At 42.2% G+C, this 20,485-nt stretch overlaps 1 protein-coding gene across 9 annotated transcripts in view; it reads right to left on the bottom strand.

Annotated features, from left to right (window-relative positions):
• SEMA5B (semaphorin 5B) overlaps nt 1-20,485 on the bottom strand; it is a 506,649-nt gene that overhangs the window by 135,319 nt on the left and 350,845 nt on the right. For all 9 annotated transcript variants that reach the window (XM_072985220.2, XM_072985226.2, XM_072985227.2 and 6 more), the window contains one exon: nt 10,231-10,293. In XM_072985220.2, the coding sequence (XP_072841321.2) occupies nt 10,231-10,293 (63 nt within the window). The remainder of the gene's footprint in view (nt 1-10,230; nt 10,294-20,485) is intronic.

The raw sequence follows: 20,485 nt of genomic DNA, 5'->3' as shown, positions 1-20,485 counted from the left end.
GGCCTTGGGACCTACCAAGTTGACCACAGCCCACCAGACATTTATCATAGCCAGCAGATACAGCCAGGTTATCAGGGAAATAGTAAAAATTGAGTTTATTAATCCTGTGGTAAATCACTATAAATGGTAGCTGAAGTGAATTCAGCTTGCCAGGCCACAGGATCCCCTGTCCATAACCCACCAACAGAGGAACAAGGACACAAGATGATTCTACTACAGTATGGTGATACTGCAATGATTTAACTGGAAAGAGAGGTGATGCAGTGTATATGACAGTATGGTTAAGATTATGGTAGATTTTGTTGCTTAATTCAACACTATACAATCCTGGGAAATGTACTTTCATGCAAACTAACAATCCTAGCATGGTATATTCTATAAAATGTAACTGAATTATGGGTTAACTGTGGTATGATAACATAAGATCCAAACAGATGGGGGAAAAAGTATTCTGCGTTTCCTTCATGAAAAACATGCTGAATATCCGTCGCCACCACCACCCCATTTCACTCGATCTTACATTGTCACAGCACAGTTAGCCCATAATTTAGTTAAATTTTATAGACTATGCCATACTAGGATAGTTAGTTTGCATGAAATGAGCTTTGTTTTGTTGATCATTTTGCTGCCCAGAAACTTGACAAATCAGAAATTCAAGCAATATGAACATTGGATCAAAACTTGAGCTGCCACATTAAGGAATATTTATGGAATATTTGCTATATGGAAAGTAACACTTCCCTAGCCCACATAGGAGGTCCATCCATCCCATAAATAGTATCAGTGGCATACAGCAACTCTGATGTGGATATTGCTCCCCATAATCTGTAAAACTCTGCCTTCACTCTCTGTCCCCAGGGCTCTCTCCTATAGAAATATGATTATAGCCACAGTTTACAGCTCTGGATAAGAAAAATCCTATCCAGATATTGATCGTGCATTTCAATTTATGTGGCTACTTTGGGAAGAAATTAGCTTCAAACATCATTGGAAAAAATTACCTGCTCACAACCCACAAACACCTTGGTGCTTTCTATTCCTTTATCTTCTCATTCTTCAAAGTCTGTAACTGGTCACCAAACAAGGGCCTGTAGGAGATGACTTAGTTTCTTCTTTCGAGTGGAATTTTATTTCCAAGTCCCATCTCATTAAAGAAAGATTTCATTTACACAATTTAACGACACAAAACCAACCCAGACTGACTCAGACAAATTTGGAAGGAGGGGAAGACACTTCCTCCACTATTTCCTTCCTTTCATTTGTGATATGAAAAGCAACTCATTGAAAGTCTGTCCACAACAAATGCTCCCAGTGCTGCCTACAAACAAGTTACCATAAGCCCTTGCTGTTTGGTAATATATTTTATCCAGAACGTTAAGAGACTGTATTGAGCAGATAGCAGGATGCAAACTGCCATAGCCAGGCTGGGGAGAACTCAGAATGAGCATGTCAAAACCACAATGTTCCTTGGAGAGACTTCACCAGCCTTATTTTTCAGTTCCATTATGTCTCGATCAGATACACAAGGATCAGATTTGAAATTTCTCCCTGCCTGAAGTAAGGCTTCAGCTCTTGCAATTCAGAACATAATCTTTCAGAAGCAGATAAAGCACCAGTCATTGTACATGGACCTATCAGATGTTGCCTTGAAAAACAAAAGCCCATATGCTCAGAGCCGAGTTCTATGACCTCACCCTTCTGACTCTCCTCCAACTACACTGTAAGACAGTAAACTCAACAGAGCCAAGAGAAGTCTGAGATAGTCTTCTCCCTGATGTGACCAAATAGCCCCTACGAAGAATTTTTCAATAAAGGGAAACAAAAATGCAGTGCTTCAACCTGAGGTCTGAAATGTAAAGCGCTCATATGTTTACTGCCTCTGTATTTGTAAACATGCTTTCACAGTGTGAGTTGCAGACCTTAAGCACAGCCAGGGTAACACCTATCATACTGCAGCTGGGAACACGGTATTAGTTTGTGCCAGTGGACTGTGGTTGGGCCCCTGCTGGATGCCAGCCCTCTTTTCCAGAAGAGCTGCTCGGCCCCCCCTGTGTCTGCAGGACCAGGTCCTGCTGCTCCGGCTGCCTCATTCCCTGTGAACACCATCCACCTGGCCTAGGGAGAGAGAGAGCTCTTAGCCAGAGCTGCTTTTGGGACCTGACCAGACCAGCGTGCCTGCGTGAGGAGGAAGCCAGGGACCATCGGCCGGCCACAGCCACTGGGTGAGAGGCAGTGGACTGTGGTTGAAGAGCTGCTCGGCCCCCTCTGTGTCTGCAGGACCAGGTCCTGCTGCTCCGGCTGCCTCATTCCTCTCAGCATGAGCCACATGACTTGGTGGGGGGGGGGGAGAGAAGGGGCTTTAGAAATGTTTTATTTTATATATGTTTTAAATGTTTTTTAAATTGTTTTTAATTGCCATCAATTAAGAAGAGACCCAGAGCAGATCTAATGGAACAGGAAGGGGGGAGGGCGTTGGAGGGGGCAGCCATTGAGGTGGTGCTGGGTAGGGGAAGGAATGGCGGTGGGGGTAGAACATGCCTGCGTAGGAGAAGAGAGGTTAGATATCTTACATCTATCCCCTCTTCTAGTCCTACTCCCAACCAGATGGTATCAGGTGACCATATCAGCAAACCCTCAAGCCACACGGTGCTGTTGATGAACGCCAGGTCAGTACAAAATAAAACTGCCCTCATCCATGATGTAATTCTGGATGAGGGGGCTGACCTGGCGTGCATTACTGAGACCTGGGTGGGAGAGGAGGGTGGTGTTCCCCTCTCCCAGCTGTGTCCGCCTGGGTACTCGGTCCAGCACCAAGGTCGCTCGGAGGGTCGGGGAGGGGGAGTTGCTATAGTCTATAGGAGTTCTATCTCCTTGACCAGGCTTCCTATCCCTTTGAGAGGAGGTCTCGAGGGCCTGTATTGTGTGTTGGGCTCGCGAGACAGGTTAGGGATTCTGTTGGTGTACCGCCCACCCTGCTGCGTACCAACAGTCTCCCTGCCTGAGCTGACGGAGGTAGTCTCGGACCTGGTGTTGAGGACTCCCAGGCTGTTGGTGCTGGGGGACCTCAACATTCACGCCGAGGCTGCCTTGACTGGGGCGGCTCAGGACTTCATGGCCACCATGACAACCATGGGGCTGTCTCAATGTGTCATCAGCCCAACGCATGAGAAGGGCCATACCTTGGACCTGGTTTTCTCAACGGGACTGGAAGATGGTGGTTTGGATGTGGAGGGGTTGGTTGTGACCCCATTGTCATGGTCAGACCACTTCCTGGTCAAGTTTAGTCTATTAGCTTCTTCTTCCCTCTGCAAGGGTGGGGGATCTATTAAGATGATCCGCCCTCGGAGACTAATGGATCCAGATGGATTCCTGAATGCTCTGGGGGATTATCCGTCTGATATGGTCGGCGCTCCTGTCGAAGCTCAGGTCACCCTATGGAATAAGGAGATGACCCGGGCTGTTGACACGATTGCGCCTAAGCGCCCTCTCCCTGCTCGCCGAGCCCAGACAGCCCCTTGGTATACTTCTGAACTGCGGGCGATGAAGCGAGAGGGGAGACGGCTGGAGCGCAGGTGGAGGAAATCCCGCTGGGAGTCCGACCGAACACGACTTAGAGCCCATTATCGGGCCTATTTCGTGGCAATACGGCTGGCGAAACGGCAATATTTCTCCAGCCGTATTGCTTCCTCAGAATGTCGTCCAGCCGAGCTGTTTCGGGTGGTCCAGGATCTTCTTCAACCGGGAAATCCGGTGGAGGTCCTGGACTGCTCATCAGCTCGCTGTGATGAGTTTGCAATCCATTTTGAGGAAAAAATTGCTCAGATTCGCAGTGGGTTGGACTCCACAGTTACTGCAGAATCAGAGGATGTGTCCAGCGCACCGTGCTTTGGTCAGGTATTAATGGATGAGTTTCAATTGTTGAGACCTGAGGATGTGGACAGGGTGCTTGGATCTGTCCGTTCTACCACAACTCCGCTCGACCCTTGCCCATCCTGGCTAATTAAAAGATCAGCCAGGGGGGTTCGCACCTGGGTCCAGGAGGCCGTGAACGCCTCTTTGAGAGAGGGAGTGGTCCCTACCACCTTGAAAGAGGCGGTAATTCGACCACTCCTTAAAAAGCCAAACCTGGACCCAAGGCTGGTGGCTAACTACCGACCAGTAGCGAACCTCCCTTATTTGGGCAAAGTGTTGGAGCGGGTTGTGGCTGGGCAACTCCAGGCGCTGCTGGATGAAACGGATTTTCTGGATCCATTTCAATCGGGTTTCAGGCCGGGTTTTGGTACAGAGACTGCCTTGGTCGCCCTGTACGATGACCTTTGCCGGGAGAGAGACAGGGGGAGTGTGACCCTGTTGATACTCCTGGACCTCTCAGCGGCTTTCGACACCATCGACCATGGTGTCCTTCTGGATAGGCTGGCTGGGTTGGGAGTTGGGGGCACTGTTTTACGGTGGTTCCGCTCCTTCCTGGCTGACCGTGTCCAGAGGGTGGTGCTGGGGGACAGTTGCTCTGCCCCATGGCATTCATGTCATGGGGTTCCTCAGGGCTCGATACTGTCCCCCATGCTGTTTAACATCTACATGAAACCGCTGGGAGAGGTCATCAGGAGGTTTGGGCTGAGGAGTCAGCAATATGCTGATGACACTCAGCTCTACCTCTCGTTTTCCACCAATCCAGGTGAGGCGGTTTCTGTCCTGAACTCGTGTCTGGACCTGATAATGGACTGGATGAGGGTCAATAAATTGAAACTCAATCCAGACAAGACGGAAGTGCTGTTAGTGGGTGCTTCGCCAGACAGGCTGGAGGGCCATCTCCCTGCCCTGAATGGGGTTACACTCCCCCTAAGGGACAGGGTCCGCAGCTTGGGGGTGCTCCTGGACCCCAGTCTAACACTGGAAGCCCAGGTGGACTCGGTGGCCAGGGGCGCCTTCCTCCAGCTGCGGAAACTATACCAGCTACGGCCCTACCTGGACGAGCGGAGTCTCATGACAGTTACACATGCACTGGTAACATCCCGTATAGATTACTGCAATGCGCTTTACGTGGGGCTGCCTTTGAAGACGGTCCGGCGACTGCAACTGGTTCAGAATCGAGCGGCGCGGCTGGTGAGTGGTGTGGCCGCCAGGGACCATATCAAGCCGATTCTGTACAAGTTACATTGGCTACCAGTTGCTGCCCGGGCCCAATTCAAAGTGCTTGTTTTGACATATAAAGCCCTAAACGGCTTGGGCCCTGGATACCTGAAGGACCGCCTCCTTCCATATGAGCCTACCCGGCAATTAAGATCTAGCCAGGGGGCCCTTTTGAAAGAGCCATCCCTCAAGGAGGTAAGAGGGATGGCTTGCAGACAAAGGGCCTTTTCGGCAGCTGCCCCCAGACTATGGAATGCCCTCCCAACTGAGATTCGTCTGGCGCCGACACTGATGACATTTCGGCGCCAGGTCAAAACCTTCCTGTTCCAGAAGGCTTTTAACTGAAATAATATTAACTGTGGGTCTGATGGCAATTTTATATATATTTTAATTGTACATATCTTTATTGTATTTTAAATGCTGTAAGCCGCCCAGAGACCTTTGGGTAGTGTGGGCGGCATATAAATTAAATAAATAATAATAATAATAATAATAATAATAAGTGCAAACATCTAAACTAATGCATGGCTTAAGTTCATGGCATGAGTTCTCACTGACTAACAGGTAAGACTTGTGTACATAGAAGCTGGCACCTGCCTTTAATGCAACTCAATCAACAACACAGGTGAATTTGGATTTATACGCCTAGCATCAATTACTACGCAGGTCTTGTTGAACTGCTCTCAGTCCTCAGGTTAAAAACAAACAAGCAAGCAAAAAATGCAGAAGCGGCATTGGTGATTGTACCAATATGGAGATACAGCAATTAAGCTTATTTTTCTCAAGTCAGCTGATAAAAGTAATTCATCCCAAATGATAAGGAATAAGAACATTAAGGGATATGAGCAAAGATTTGACATACAAGTCTAGTCGAAGCTTCAAGATTTTCAGAGCTTGAAATCCGATTTCTGTAGTGGAGGATGCGCACATTCAAATACATATAACAAAAATGGAAAGAGGAGGGTTGTGACATCTTTAAGTGTGAGCTTTTGATATGAGCAACTATGGTGTGGTTTATAATCCATTTCTTCAAGCACAACAAGTGTGAAGGCGTCAGTAATCCACGAAAGCTCACAGAAGAATAAATCTCTCCATGTTAAAAGTGCCACAAGCCTTTTGTTTTGGTTTTTTGTTGTTGCACATTTCCAAGCAAATTAACACCGCCAACCCTTTGAAAATGCTACATTCAAAGAGGCCTCCCCAGGACACCATGGAGTGCCACAGGGCATCCCCAACTTTTTCTTCCTGTTTTTTCTTCTATTAGAGTTTGGATATTATCATTATTATTTTTACTTTCGCTGCAACAGATCCGAACAATGATTTTGCACTCTGTCCAAACCAATCTCTATGGGTACTCCCATAATTCTTTTCTTTTTTGCCTTGAATGATCAGTGCCAATATTTTTTTACTTCTTGTTTATGTGGCCAAGTATTCTAGCTTCCTTCATTGTATCTGTTCTAGTGATTCCTTGGTCTTGACTCATTTGTCTTAGGACTTCTTTGTTCATCACCCCTCAATCCAAAAAAGTGGTAAAATTCTAGAATGTTAATTTCCAATGCTGTCATTTTTTATGGTTGTCTGTGTTATTTAAACTCACATAGTTACAAGTAGACTAACTCACACTAGAAGCTTCATGCAGTGCTGATATTGTCAAAGTGACAATTTCTTGCATTCCTTCATTCTTCATGTGTTCCAAGGAGAGGTGTGCGATGGGGCGATAGAAACACTGTAAACTGGAAAATCTATATGTTCCCTGCTCTAAAGTCCCCTTCCATTTGGTAGAAACTTTGTTCATTATTATTACAGTAAGTTGCTGGGATTTTTTAAAACATCTGGAACAATTTGATAGTAAATACATAGTAACAAAAACAAAAAGGACTGGTACATCCACTGAAGGAGAGATGATAGTCCCAAAATATAAAAATGGGTATCAGTATTCATTCAAAGATAAGAGCCCAACGCGTTTCGGCTAATATGTTTTTAGCCTTCTTCAGGGGCACTAATACTGCACTTGGATTGAATCTGTCTCTGAGGATTTTTTTAGGGACAGTTTCCCACTCAGAGACAGATTCAATCCAAGTGTAATATTAGTGCCCCTGAAGAAGGCTGAAAATATATTAGTAGAAAGGCATTGGGCTCTTATCTTTGAATAAAATACTGATACCCATTTTTACATCCTGGGACCATCGTCTCTCCTTGCTAAGCAGTAAACACATAGTGACATATAGCAAAATGCATCATAGAACCCCTAACAAATCATGCTCCATAATATGAGAGAATCTGACTGGCAACATAGCACTTGTTATATATGTGTTTAGCATTTATACTGGATCAGTAATATCAAAAACCCGAAGAAAGCACAGGATAGGAGAGAGGAAGCCTGCACGCACACCTTCCCTTGCCACCACATAAAAGTCATATCACAAAAGAAACGTTTAAAATGGAGGTGTAGGGATCCATGGGCCATCAGATGTTGTCAGACTACAACTCCCATCAGTCCTCGACAGAACTGCCAATGTTAGGAGTTTCAGTGCAACAGCTTCTGGACTTCTGTGGGTTCTTCATACTTATAAAAACAATCCTCTCCCTAACAGGTCAGGTAATTACTTCCCATGGCCCATCTTTTGTTACAGGTCAGCTACAGTTGATGGTTTTCCGATAGACTTTTAGAAAAGCAACACAGGATATAGACCTAGTTGAAAATCTCTGACTGCTGGCGGCGGGGGGGGGGGGGAAGGGGGGAGACCTTCATTCTGCCTTTTGAAAGAAATTTCATTCAGAGGCATGAGAAATAAATTTCTTTTGGACAAACAATTTAATTAATCAGTTTTGCCCAATGTCCCAGCCAAGCTGTCTTCGCCTGGCGTGCTGAAGACACCAAATAAGATTTACTAATGATTTTCTGTCGCTTGTTTGTTTTTAATGTCTGAAAAATTCTTTAACGCTAAAAGCTTACAAGCCATTTTTAAGGGAAGACAGAGAGGACTTGTGCTGCATGCCACAATGAATGAGCAAAGAAAGGGAGCTGACCCATTTGGAAACCCTAATGCTAAAGGCCTGAAAAGCTGTCCCACTAACTGTTTTGTCTCAGGCAAATTGTTGCGAGCTCCTTCCTTTGGAATTTTCCCAACTCAAAAACAGAAGCTTACCACACCTCACTTTTCTGAACAAGTCAGGGCTCTGTGTCAGCTGGAAAGGCCAACCAACCATATGGAGAGGGAATGCTGGACTTCAGACAGATAAGAGTTGATGCACCAGAACTTCAAGAGAGCCGGAGGAAGTCAGGACAGAAGGAGGTTCAATTGCAGACCAGGGCTTAAGCTAAAGTAGTCTACAATAAAATAGCAGTAGCTAGTGGCCAATTAGTTAAAGATTATCAGCAGCTGAAAAGTGGTACAAGTGTAACTTTGGACAATGCAAAAACGTGTCTTTGGGTTTGATTTCACAAGAACTTTGTGGGAGCTTGAACTTGGAAAGTGCAAGGAGCAGTTCACTTGCTGTTCTTTCAAAAAACCTTCAACAAGACAAGTTATTTCAATTTTACGCCCAGTGGTTGTAAACTAGGTAACGTAGTGCTAGGAATGCCTTCAGCTGAAACAATCCTGGTTGATCAATTTTTGGGGGGGGGGTGTCATCTGCTAACCTTCTTACTGACTTTATTAAGAAGAGTGTAGGGTCGATATTGTTATGCTAAACAACATAGGGTGTTATGTTGGTTGGATACAATATATTGTACAGCAAGACACACCTGGGATCTGGTTTTCCATAATAAAGCATGCTGCTTATAATAGAAAATCTTTAAGGGAGAACAATCTATGCACAGAAAAGCCAGGAATAATTCCACTGGCATAGACAGCTCTGGTCAGATTTGATTTCCAGGCTACATGTGACATAAAGGTGGTAAACCCAATCTGATGCTCCACTTGGAAGCTTGATCAATCCAGAAAGTTCTTAATCTTTCTTCAAACAAAGCTTGTGGCTTTATTTATTTTTATTTTTTTCTGGACTATAGAAGCTGGAGAAATTCCTAGTGATTTAGCCATTGCAGAACAAGGGGATTATGCCAGGACATAGACAGAAACAGAGTTACGTTAACTCTCTAGCAAAAATAAGAAGCTGAAAGGGAGGGAACTTCAGGGTTATCCATTACATGAAAGACGTTTCAAAATACTGTATAATAACAACATAACTGAACATGGCTAAGAATGCTTCTTCAGCTGTACTGTATGACAGTCACAGGAAGAGATCTGTTTTTTTCCCCATCACTACATCAGTTCAACATGATCTATAGGAGCTTTTTTGAGTGGTAAAGAGACTCCTCGATGTAGGCTATGTAATCTTTCAAATGTCAGCTCTGGGAGGCAGCAGCTTGTACCCTCAAAGGCCCACTGAGATCAATTTGCTGAACATTTTGCAGATACAGTTATTCACATCCATGCTGACTTCATCAGTGGCAATCTGCTGCTGATGCTTACAACATTCCTGTTGCACAGATGGAACGCATCCAACAGGATTTCATCATTATTTTAAAAGAAATGGGTGAGATTCAGGCACTATCTTGACATTTTCTTATGGATACCTTTTAACTTAGGCAAACTGAAGACTTGGGCAAAATACTATGGAAGAATGGGACCTATCAATTTTCTTGGGACTTCTGGCTGTCTACCCTTGTGATACTGGGTAGAGCTGGCCCAAGTATCTAGTCCTCAGAGATGCTTAATGTCTCCTTGAAGAATGGGATGTCCCCAGTGTCTTCAAGGAGGCAGAGAGGATGACACTCTTTTAAGAAGTCTAGTTTAGATTCAGTGGGTTGAGGTCATTACTGCCCTATGTCAAATATGCTAGTCTTGGGCAAGGTGTCAGAGCATGCAACTGCTTCTCAAATATGAGCAATGTTGGGTAAAACTCATTACTTGGAGTGAGTTTGGTTTAATTCTCATGCAAACCGAGCCAAATAATTGTACAGTGAGCCTTGGGAAAATGTCAGTGTTATCATAAAATGTAACATCATTTCAAGCCACTGATGGCAGACACTGTACTGAAAACATTTCAAATACCTATCTCCTCCTATAGCTAGGAGGGGATAGGTAGGAAACATACCTCAGATTTTCCTTTACTCTGACAAGATCTCCTTGTATCTTCATCTGAGCTCCATTCTGTTGCCTAGGGAACCAAAATAGACAAGTCATATAATAAATAATGTGAATGATTGCTCTTTGGCCAACCTTAATTTGGAGATATGGCAGACTCTTTCATTGTCTGCATCATTCTTGCTGTTTACAAAGAAAAGGCAATCAATAAAGAAATCAGCCTCTAGGGGTTGAAGCAACAAACATGAATACAGAAAAAACAGTTTTGAAAAGTTCATATGTGTGGAAATCCATATAATTCACCTTTAACTAGCTGTGATGACAAACACTTTTCCAATGGACCTCATGTCTTCAAAAATTCCGCATCAGCACAATCCAAATTATACTAAGGTTTTGGTTCATTCATGCCATTCAGAATGTGCATGGCATAGTGCTATTTCAGCTATGCCTTTAATACACCAGTTATTTTGGGGACCCAGGCCAAAGTAAATTTGACAGATCTGTGATTATATAATTTTGTGGGATTTTGCAGTTGCAAAAGGCAAAAGAGATCACTTATGTTTATTGTTACAAGCCTCTAAGTCAGTGATGGTGAACCTTTTTGAGCCCGAGTGCCCAAACTGCAACACAAAATCAGCTTATTTATTTCAAAGTACCAATACTGCAATTAAAACCTGAACACTGAGGTTTTAGTTAAGAAAAAGAACTACTCCTGCACTGCAAGGGTTAAATGCCTGGTTCCCCCCCCCCCCAATGGGCGGTATTAACAAATAAATACTTACTGGGCCTCCAATCTCCCATTGGGCTAGACAGGTAATGGTCGCCATTGCACCCCCCCCCCCCACTGGACCACTGCACCAGCAGAGGGGAGTACTGAAATTCGGGACTGAAGGACGGGTAAGTATTTCTCTATGGCAACTTCTGGCTCGTGTGCCCACAGAGAGGGTTCTGTGTGCCAGCTGTGGCACGCGTGCCACAGGTTTGCCATCACTGCTCTAAGTCTACTAGTATTATAGATGAAAGTTTTAAAAAGCAATTATTTACTTCTTTCTCAAAAGTAACCAGAACAGTTACTTTTCACCACTTAGAAAAATCATCTGAATATTGCAGGCCTCTGACATACTGTCCTTCTGTCCACCTTTTGCTTCAACACCCACAATATGAGCCCAATGAGCCACAATATGATTCAGCATTTAAACCATGTGACACCCCTTTCCAACTATTTAGCAAGGCCAAGCTCGATAACTAAAAAGTAACTATTATATATACATTATCACATTGATTCATAATTTGTGTGTCTGTGTGTTTAATATTTTGACACACATATACACACACACACATATATATAACAATGAACTTATGGCAACTATCTCTCTCTGGATTCTTGTCCTGTAATTTTTCTTCTTCAGAATAGCAACTTTCAGATCCTGTGCAGAGTGTTCAGGTAAATTAAAATTATTTTTATAAGGTTTATAACAGGGACAAATCTATGTAACAGATACATTTTCTAGACACCACTGTAAAACTACAACATGGGCATCTAACACCGCTCCATACTGGAAACCCACCAATCGGTACACCTATTTGCATGCTTCCAGCTTCCACACAACAAAATCCATTGTCTACAGCCAAGCCCTCAGATACAATTGCATCTGCTGGGACCCACAAGATCAAGATTCCAGACTCAAGTACATTCCTCAGACTGCAATACACATCCAATATGATTAAGGAATAAATTAACAGGGGAAGGACAAATACCCAGAAGTAACCTACTGCAGGACAAACCCAGAAGAGAAAATGACTGAACTCCACTAGTTATCACCTACAGCCCACAACTGAGATCACTCACACATATCATAAGTGATCTCCAACCCATCCTTGACAAGAATACCTCACTATCCCAAGTCCTTGGTGGCAGACCTTTATTTGCTTAAAGACAACCCCCACATCTCAAGCAACTACTGACACACAGTGGGCTACACAACACTTGACCCAGAGAAGGGGACTAACCCTGGTATAATCCAGAGGCCAGTTCTGCCCCCACATTTATTCTGGCAGCACAATTATAGGACCTACAGTAACAAGGTCACACACAGCAAGGATACTTAAAACTAACAGGTCACCATTACCAAGCCACCTCAACCTACTTAGCATTACAATAATAATAGCTGACGACAATAAATTGTTGCTGGAAAATCCAACCTGCTGCTTGCCCCTTTTTTCCTATGGGGACTATAAACAAAGCTGAGAGGTAACAAGGAGCTTTCAGAGGAGTGGAAGAAGGAACCACTATTCCTACTAAATACAAAGTTTCAGCTCTTCAACTTGCAAATCGTGGCTCTACTAGCAGGAATAATTTTTTAAAAAAAGGAAAAAAAAGAGGACCATTAGCATCAATACCAAATGGAAACATCAACCCCTTACTCCCTCTAAACATGACAGCAGAAACAAGGTAAAATGATAAGCTTTTCATAAAGCCATCTCTGTGGCCAGCAAGCTGTGATATTTTCTAACCGCAAATCAATTCTTGACAAACTAAAAGGAAAAACAAAACCCATACTAACAACCTCCAGACATGAGATGGCTTCTCTTCCTATTCCAGAAACGCCCAAGAGCTGCACTCCCCATTACTATCCCACTTTAGCCTGACAACACTTGACAGGACAAAATGAAACAAGAAATATAGATATGTATAGCTAGCTACTTTAGCAGTCAATACAACTCAGAAGGTAAATAGGTTGGTCTCTCTGGGAATTGTACCAAAGAAAGGGAGCAGAGACAAAAATCTATTTTCTGCATACCGAAGTTCAGGTCAGAGAGCAATATTCCCACAGCTCTATGTCAGCCGCACTGCCCTTAAGTTGTTCTAACCTAACCCATACAGCCTGGTGATAATAGAAACCCTTGACAACAGAGAAAATGATGGGAACAGGCTGCTGGAGACTGCTCCATTAGTCAATTCAGCTTTAATTACAGTCAAGGGGACAATTAAATGGGAAGGAAGGGCAAGCTATGTTTTACTAGGCCCCTGAACATGCCTGGGTTATGCTGTGAGGGAAACAGCCACAGGCTTAGAAACCGTTACTCAGGAGGCATATTAATACTCTTGGCAAAACAAGACCCGGTAGATCAACCTTGCCCCTAATCACAATCTAAAAACGCCTGATGCAATTTCCTAAGTGACCCAGTACTTGAATGCTGGGCTTCTCTCTTTTCTTCGAATTCAGACACACCTTTTATCTAGGAGTTCCCTCATGAAAACATTAATCTCCCTTCATTTAACTTTTGAACTTCTTCAGCTACCCTCTTTTTCTCCCCCTTTCCTAATTTTAGTATCTTTATGTTTCCCCAGTAAGACATCTTGACACAGGAGTGCATCTTTATGGGCTCCTGCAGATCTACTGAACCTTTACATCTCATTATGCAATAAAACTCTTGTCAGCCTCATTTCATCACCCTCTGAATGGACTGAAAGATCCTGTTGGGCCCCTGAAAATCCTAGCTTCAAAGACACATATATCCAAACCATCTTGTCAACAGAAATAATTTTTAAGATGTGTTGATGATCCTATTACCAACACTTAATGTGTGCTTATTTAACACCATCAGTATGACAGATTGTAAACTCTATGAACAAGAGCTATGACATTCCTCATAGTTATACACAAAGCTTAATACAACAGATAGGACCCAAGGGGAAGAAAAAGATTTTATGAAGGAGTAATGATGTTATGGGAAAAAATGCACAAATATTAATGGCAAGTCAAGTTCAGAGTTAAAGACATATGGTTAGCACAATTTCATGGCCAGAAGGCAACAAAATGCAGAACAGTGATCCCTGCCCTTTGTAGGTCAAAATGCAAGCTTTACCTCTACTGTGACATGAGGCAGCGAAAATAAATTAAGGCCTCTACAAAAATAGAAAAAAAATTCTGGAAACAATCAGAAGAGGCACTGAGCAATAACAATTAATAGTTCTTATAAGAAATATTTTATAAGGACAGTTCCATAATTCAAAAATGGCATTTATAGCTTTTTGTCTAAAGTTGATCAGTTGCTTATCTTTAACATACCAGAAAAAACCTCTTAAGTATTTGTGAAGATTAACAAGTTTAAAATAAGAACAATCATAACATCACTGTTTCATTTTATTTTTAAGTAAAGTTGGTTTGGCCCCTGAACACAGTTCAAATTCTTCATGTGCCTCCCCTATAGAAATTAATTGCCCACCACTGCTTTAATTAAAATGATAATAGCACATTTTACCTTTACTAGTTCTTTCAACTAGCTGTCATTCAAAATAGTTTCTACGGGGCTAGAACAGAAGAGAACAAAGCTTTCATTCAGATACCATGGACACCCAACAGGATACCCAAAATGCCTCAAAACTTCTGTGAGGTGTCTCTTGCTTAAAATTAAGAATTTAAAAAGATGTAAACAGAGAAGCAATTTTTGGAGAGTTCTGGGGGGTCGGGTTGTAATATATAACAACAACAACAACAACAACAACAACAACAACAACAACAACAACAACAACAACAACAACAACAACAACAACAACAACAACAACAACAACAACAAGATTTGTAACACTCTTAAGACTAATAGATACACTTCAATGTAAAGGGGTTATAATCCACCTAGTGAGGTCACAGGCTAATATGTGGGGTAGGAATCCCATGAAATGGGATGCAGAAAATGACAACTGCATTCTTAACATGGGCAATGCTCTTTCAAGAGTGTTGAATACAAAGATAACCTGGCAATGGAAAGTCATCAGCTAATGCAAAAACTCTGGCAGCTAATCAGCAAAGATAAAACTTTAAAATTTAAAGTGCTGAAGCAGTGAGTTTTAATGTCAGAAAAAATAGTTGTGCTGAGGTCAGAAGTTTGATAAAAGAGAAGGAAAAGAGAAGTGCACATATGTTCATACATTGGTTTTCTCCAGCCTATAAAGACTGGAGAAGACCAGTGTATGAATATATATAGTGATCTATAAGCCCCACTCTTTGTTTAAGTCTGTAAATGCAGACTAGAATTTATTAATACAGCCCACTTTAACTGTCTCCAATTATACATCAGTATATCCACAAATGCTGGCATCTATGGAATAGTCCAGACTGTAAATAGTAAGAAACAGGCCTTTTCCACTGGTTACGCCAGTCTTGTGCTTAATGACAGCTCTGTCTGTGTTCCTTACTTCTATCATTTCTTGTGAAAGTTTTCTGGCTAGATATACAATGGACTGTTTTAAAGTCTGAGTTAATTAACTTTATTTTTATTATACATTTGTTCCTAAGTAACAGTGTGTGTAAGAGTTGAAGTAAATTCAATAGGCTGAACTTTGAGTCAAGAGCTTCACTCAGGCTAGCCACTCTGGTTAATTTCAGACATAACAAAAATGATTCTACTATTACAACTTATACATTATTGGGATCAGCTAACCAGAGCCCTAAAATAAGGTGAGACTTGGGCCCATGTGTCCTGCACAAACAGGTACACACAGAGACTGAAAATTAGTTTTTAATCACTGCATCTGAACCTGGAAAACTGGTTTGCTCCACTTATGGTTAGTTAATAAACCAGGATATTACCTTATCTTCTCACATGGAAATGATTGCTGGTGTTGTCCAGTACTTCAGTACTTTGAAAAAGAATTTCATGTCCCGCTTGTTTTAGGGCATGTTCAGCTACTGCTGATTTTTCCGGTTGTTTTAGTCTGCAGTGTCTCTCATGTTTTTTGGTGTGAATGCTACTGAAGTACTGGACAACACCAGCAATCTGTATAACTGCACAGGGAACCCATTGAGATCCATAAACATTAACAGAACTTTAACAAAAAGGAAGAAGGACTAAAACTAAACACGGCCTGGCTCCCAATACTGAAAAATACAACCTGCAAAAGGTCAACGAACTCTACCCAACCACAAGGACCAGGGATCATTGCACAAAAAAAACCAGCTAACAACACCCATCAATCACAGTGACAGATAATCTCTTCCCCCTTATCACAACAAAAACACGCTGATCACCCTACCTCCTGAAAAAGCTGTTTCCAGAGCTATATATACTCAACTATCCAACAAACAGCAACAGAGCATGGACAGAGTTCCTACTCCAGTCCTCTGAAGATGCCAGCCACAGAGACTGGCGAAACATCAGAACAACCTTCAGAACACGGCCAAAGAACCTGAAAAATCAACAACCAATCCACAATTAAATTAACTCCGTGTTTGTGCCAACTAGAACAAGCACCTACACTACTCTTGTTGCTTCCATTTTGACCACTTTTATAGAACCCTTTTTTAAAAGAAAGAAGAGGCTGTAAGAGAACTTGGTGTTAATTTGGAAAATAAAGAATCCATTTCAGTTCCTGAATTGTTTTATTTCTAACTTACACATCTGCTGTAATTGCTGCTTTTGTTAAATATCTGTTTCACACTAGCTAATTCTGGTTTGCCACCACACTAGGAACCTATTGTTCTCTTCAGTTATTCATTAAGAAACTGAAGGGATAGATGTTTCTGCATAATCCTGTATGCTTCCTATGAGATGCTGAGCCAGCTGCAGTGCTGGAAGGAACAAACTATGAAAGCAAGATTCTATGAATGTAAAACTCTATGAACATATGGGGGATTCCTCAAGTACTGCATTCTACATTTTAGTGAATCCACAATCACTAGTTTAAAAAACCCATCCCATATGGTTAGCAAAGCATGTTAATTCTATGCTTGTTCAGTTTGCAGACTTCTGAATACTGGTTGCCAACCTAAACTGAGTTCTGCATGTGTGAGGGAGGGCGGGAGGTGGAGTAATATGACAGCTATTGTACACTGGAGACTAGGGCTGGCAGATTACCTGCTCTTCCTTACATCTCTTTTCCAACAAATTGTACAGACCTCTCATAAAGCATAATCAGGCCAGAAGGTGTTCACTTCTGTCACCAAGCCAGAACAAAACACATATTTTCTTATTCCAAGACACAAGCATGTATCTTCCACCGAATTAGCATTTTTACAGTTGTTTCCCCATTGCTCCCATTTCTCAGTTCTTACAAGACCTATACTAGGCCTTTCACTATTGTGGGGAAAAGGGAGGTGAGATATGCAAAACAGCAGGAAAGCTTTTTAAGACTAGTACAATGTGTTTTGTTAATCTTCACTCAGTCCTGACATGTTAATTATGACGTATTTATACAAAAAGCTACCAGTTTCTTTCTCACCATGACAGAAACTGTGATTCTAAGCATGCTTACTAAGGAGTAAGTTCAGCTGAACTCAATAGGACATACATTCAACAAACGTGCTCAAATTTTCTCTGCAAATCTAAAATAGAATATCAGATTATTTTTTCTGATTTATGCTTGTACCTTAGGCATAATACTACAGTCTAAAAATAATAATCATTATTTATGAAAAAACCCAAGATGTCTGATAACCAAAGGGCAATGCCTAAGAAAAGAGGCAGTGCAAAACACCCACCCACACTTGAAGAACTGAATGTGCATTACACTGCACCAGTTTGCAGCTGCATTCAGTGATACTCATGAGGACTGGTAATGGAATTTGTTTAACAAAGTAGTTCCTTGTGGTATCTGAACATAGAATTTGGCTGACAATTTCCTTTTAAATAGTCCAAAAATCCTTGAAATGAATCAGAATACAAGTTATTAATTTACAGTAATTTTTATTTATGCTACAAATTGTTACTCCTCTCCATTCCACTGAAACTTGGCCAATATATCCCCAAAGGAAGGAAATAAATATTTCAGGACAAGAAAACTCCTTCCAGCTTTCAAAAGTACAGAGAAATAGGAATGAAAATTGAAGAACCTGGTCACTGAGAAAAACTTTAGCATTAGAATTAGGGAAAAAATTGTCATTATAGACAGTTGGTCTGATCCAGCTTCCCCTGTCATAGATTAATGGAAGCATATTCTTCATATGCTGGCAAAAATCATCAGGGAGCTTTTCTATCTGAAGCTGCCGCCATCTGGGTCAGTCCTTGCAGATGGAAATTTTCCATGGCATAATGCATGTGGTACTTCTCAGTGGGGAAGTGATGCTCATTTATGATTGCCATTTTGTGCTTTTATGATCAATTCAACCTTATTTTCCCTTCTCCAAATAATACATATACAACACAGGTATTTTACTTAATAGCTTACCTATTGTACAATTCAGCTTTGAAAGGTTGCATTGTTGACTCCCAAAATATAACAGAGTTTACAAAGTCTAGCATGTTCCTCTACAAAGTAGACAAAAATTCAGTATGTCTTAGTTATAGGTTTAAACAATACATCCTTAATGGGTTACTATTCTTTTTCCTAAAACTATCCTTGGTGTGTCAGAGACTAAACATTTCTCAGCCCCTGGAAAATTAGCAATTCTATACCCTCTCCCCAGAACCCAACACAAGAGGCAAAGAAGAGCAAAAACAGGAGTTACACTTTGATTGTTGACTATGGACAGTAATTTGTAGAAGCTGGACTAATTAAGTATGGTTATAGAATTTCCTGGTCACTGCTGCTGATATTCCACCAAACAGACTGCTCTACATTATTCTGCAGTGAATCTAGAAAGTATTCTACAAAATAAATCACGGGAACTGATGGCCATCCAAACAACTTTAAGCCACAACCCAAAGTCACCTGTTTTCATTTTCAAATTCTACTTATGAGGAGTATTTAACAGCTTGATTATTCTGTCAAGCTGCAGGCAAAGAGCCAATGTGAATGTGCAATAGTGCCACTATGCCTAACGTACTGCTTCAATCAAGCCTTTGAGGCTATAGTCTTACTTTCCATGTAGGCACAGAGTGTGGAGCAGAAGTGGGATGGGGAGCTACACTGGCTCCTGCAAAACCTTTTGGAGCCCCATAAATGTAAGGTACCATGGTCCTTTGAACTAACTCACTCAATTTCTATCCACACGCACATACAATCAATGCTGTTTCCTTGTATTCAATTGCCCTACAAGATGAATATATGATTCTGTACCTGTTCCGACAGGTTATGTATGGTGTGTTTGCAGCACAACTTCTCCTTAGCAAATGTACTCCTTGGGATTTTCCAACCCCTCCTTTCTAAATGAAACACAATCATCTTTGTACCCATCAAGAGGTGAAAACAGATAAAAGGAACATAAACTGTAGATGCCATCAACCATTTATTGGAGAATGAGGTATGCTGGATATTTCATGCTGAGGCATCTGGTAGAGGATGAAATATGTAATAGTAAACAGAGAAACCGTCTGAGACAAGTCAGGCTCTAAGGTCAAGGTTTTCATGGTGATTGAGATTATCTTTCCCAAGTGAATACTTCCTTTTAAAGTTTAGGAGAAAGGACCCTTGTGAGATGGGAAGCGAGTCGGAGGCCTCGCTCGCTGGAGCACCGTCCATCCTCAACACTGAGGATAGGACTGAGGAGAAGGGCAAACCATCAATTGTTCAAACAGGAAATCCGTATAAACACCCTTAAGGGGAGGAACAGGAAACACTGATTCAATGTATGAGGGGGATGGGAATCAATGAAAGAGGAACAGAAAAGCTGGGAAGCAAGAAGGGAGATAGCAGAGAGAGAAAGAGAGGCATGGCAAAGGGAAGTTATAAGGAGAGAGAAGACCTTTGCCTCTGGGTTGGGAATCGATTTGGACCAAGGATCCTTGGACTGATAGATGGGAAAGGATCAAGGTATCAAGGGAAGAGGTTGACTATTGGAGGAGGTCCACTATTCCTGTGAATCTCTCTTACTGGGGAGAAACTGAGGCAAGAGAGTGGAGGAGGAGGATTAGAGAGGGAAGAGAGAAGGTTGAGGAGGAGAAGCATAAGAGGAGTGAATGGAGAGTTCTGGTGATGAAGATGGAGGAGTTGAAAAGGTCTGGGGAACATTAGATCGGCCGGGGAATACCCTCTGGGACGACCTTCTCAGAGATGAGGCTGTGCCCCTGTTATCTGTCCCGCCGACCACCCCATTGAGAGACTGGACCTCAGATCCATCGGGGCCATGGAACTCTAGTTATGGCAACCCTTTTGTTATTGAAGATTGGAAACACCAGACAGCCCCGTTGACGGAAGGAGACAAAGAGACAGAAATGTTTAAGGGCACTAGTTTATTTTTTCAAGACACAATAAAGGTTCCCTTGTTAAAAGAGCAATCCTTGACTGACGTCCTTCTTGAAAGGGAGCCAGATTTGGCTCAGGTACAAATCGAACCCTCACAACCCTGACAATCTGTACTTTCTTCATCTCCAATGTCACTCATAAC

Source organism: Pogona vitticeps, chromosome 1 (assembly GCF_051106095.1).
Source record: "Pogona vitticeps strain Pit_001003342236 chromosome 1, PviZW2.1, whole genome shotgun sequence".
Lineage (NCBI taxonomy): Eukaryota > Metazoa > Chordata > Lepidosauria > Squamata > Agamidae > Pogona > Pogona vitticeps.
Note: the sequence above shows the minus strand (reverse complement) of the source record. Positions and strands in the feature narration are given on the sequence as shown.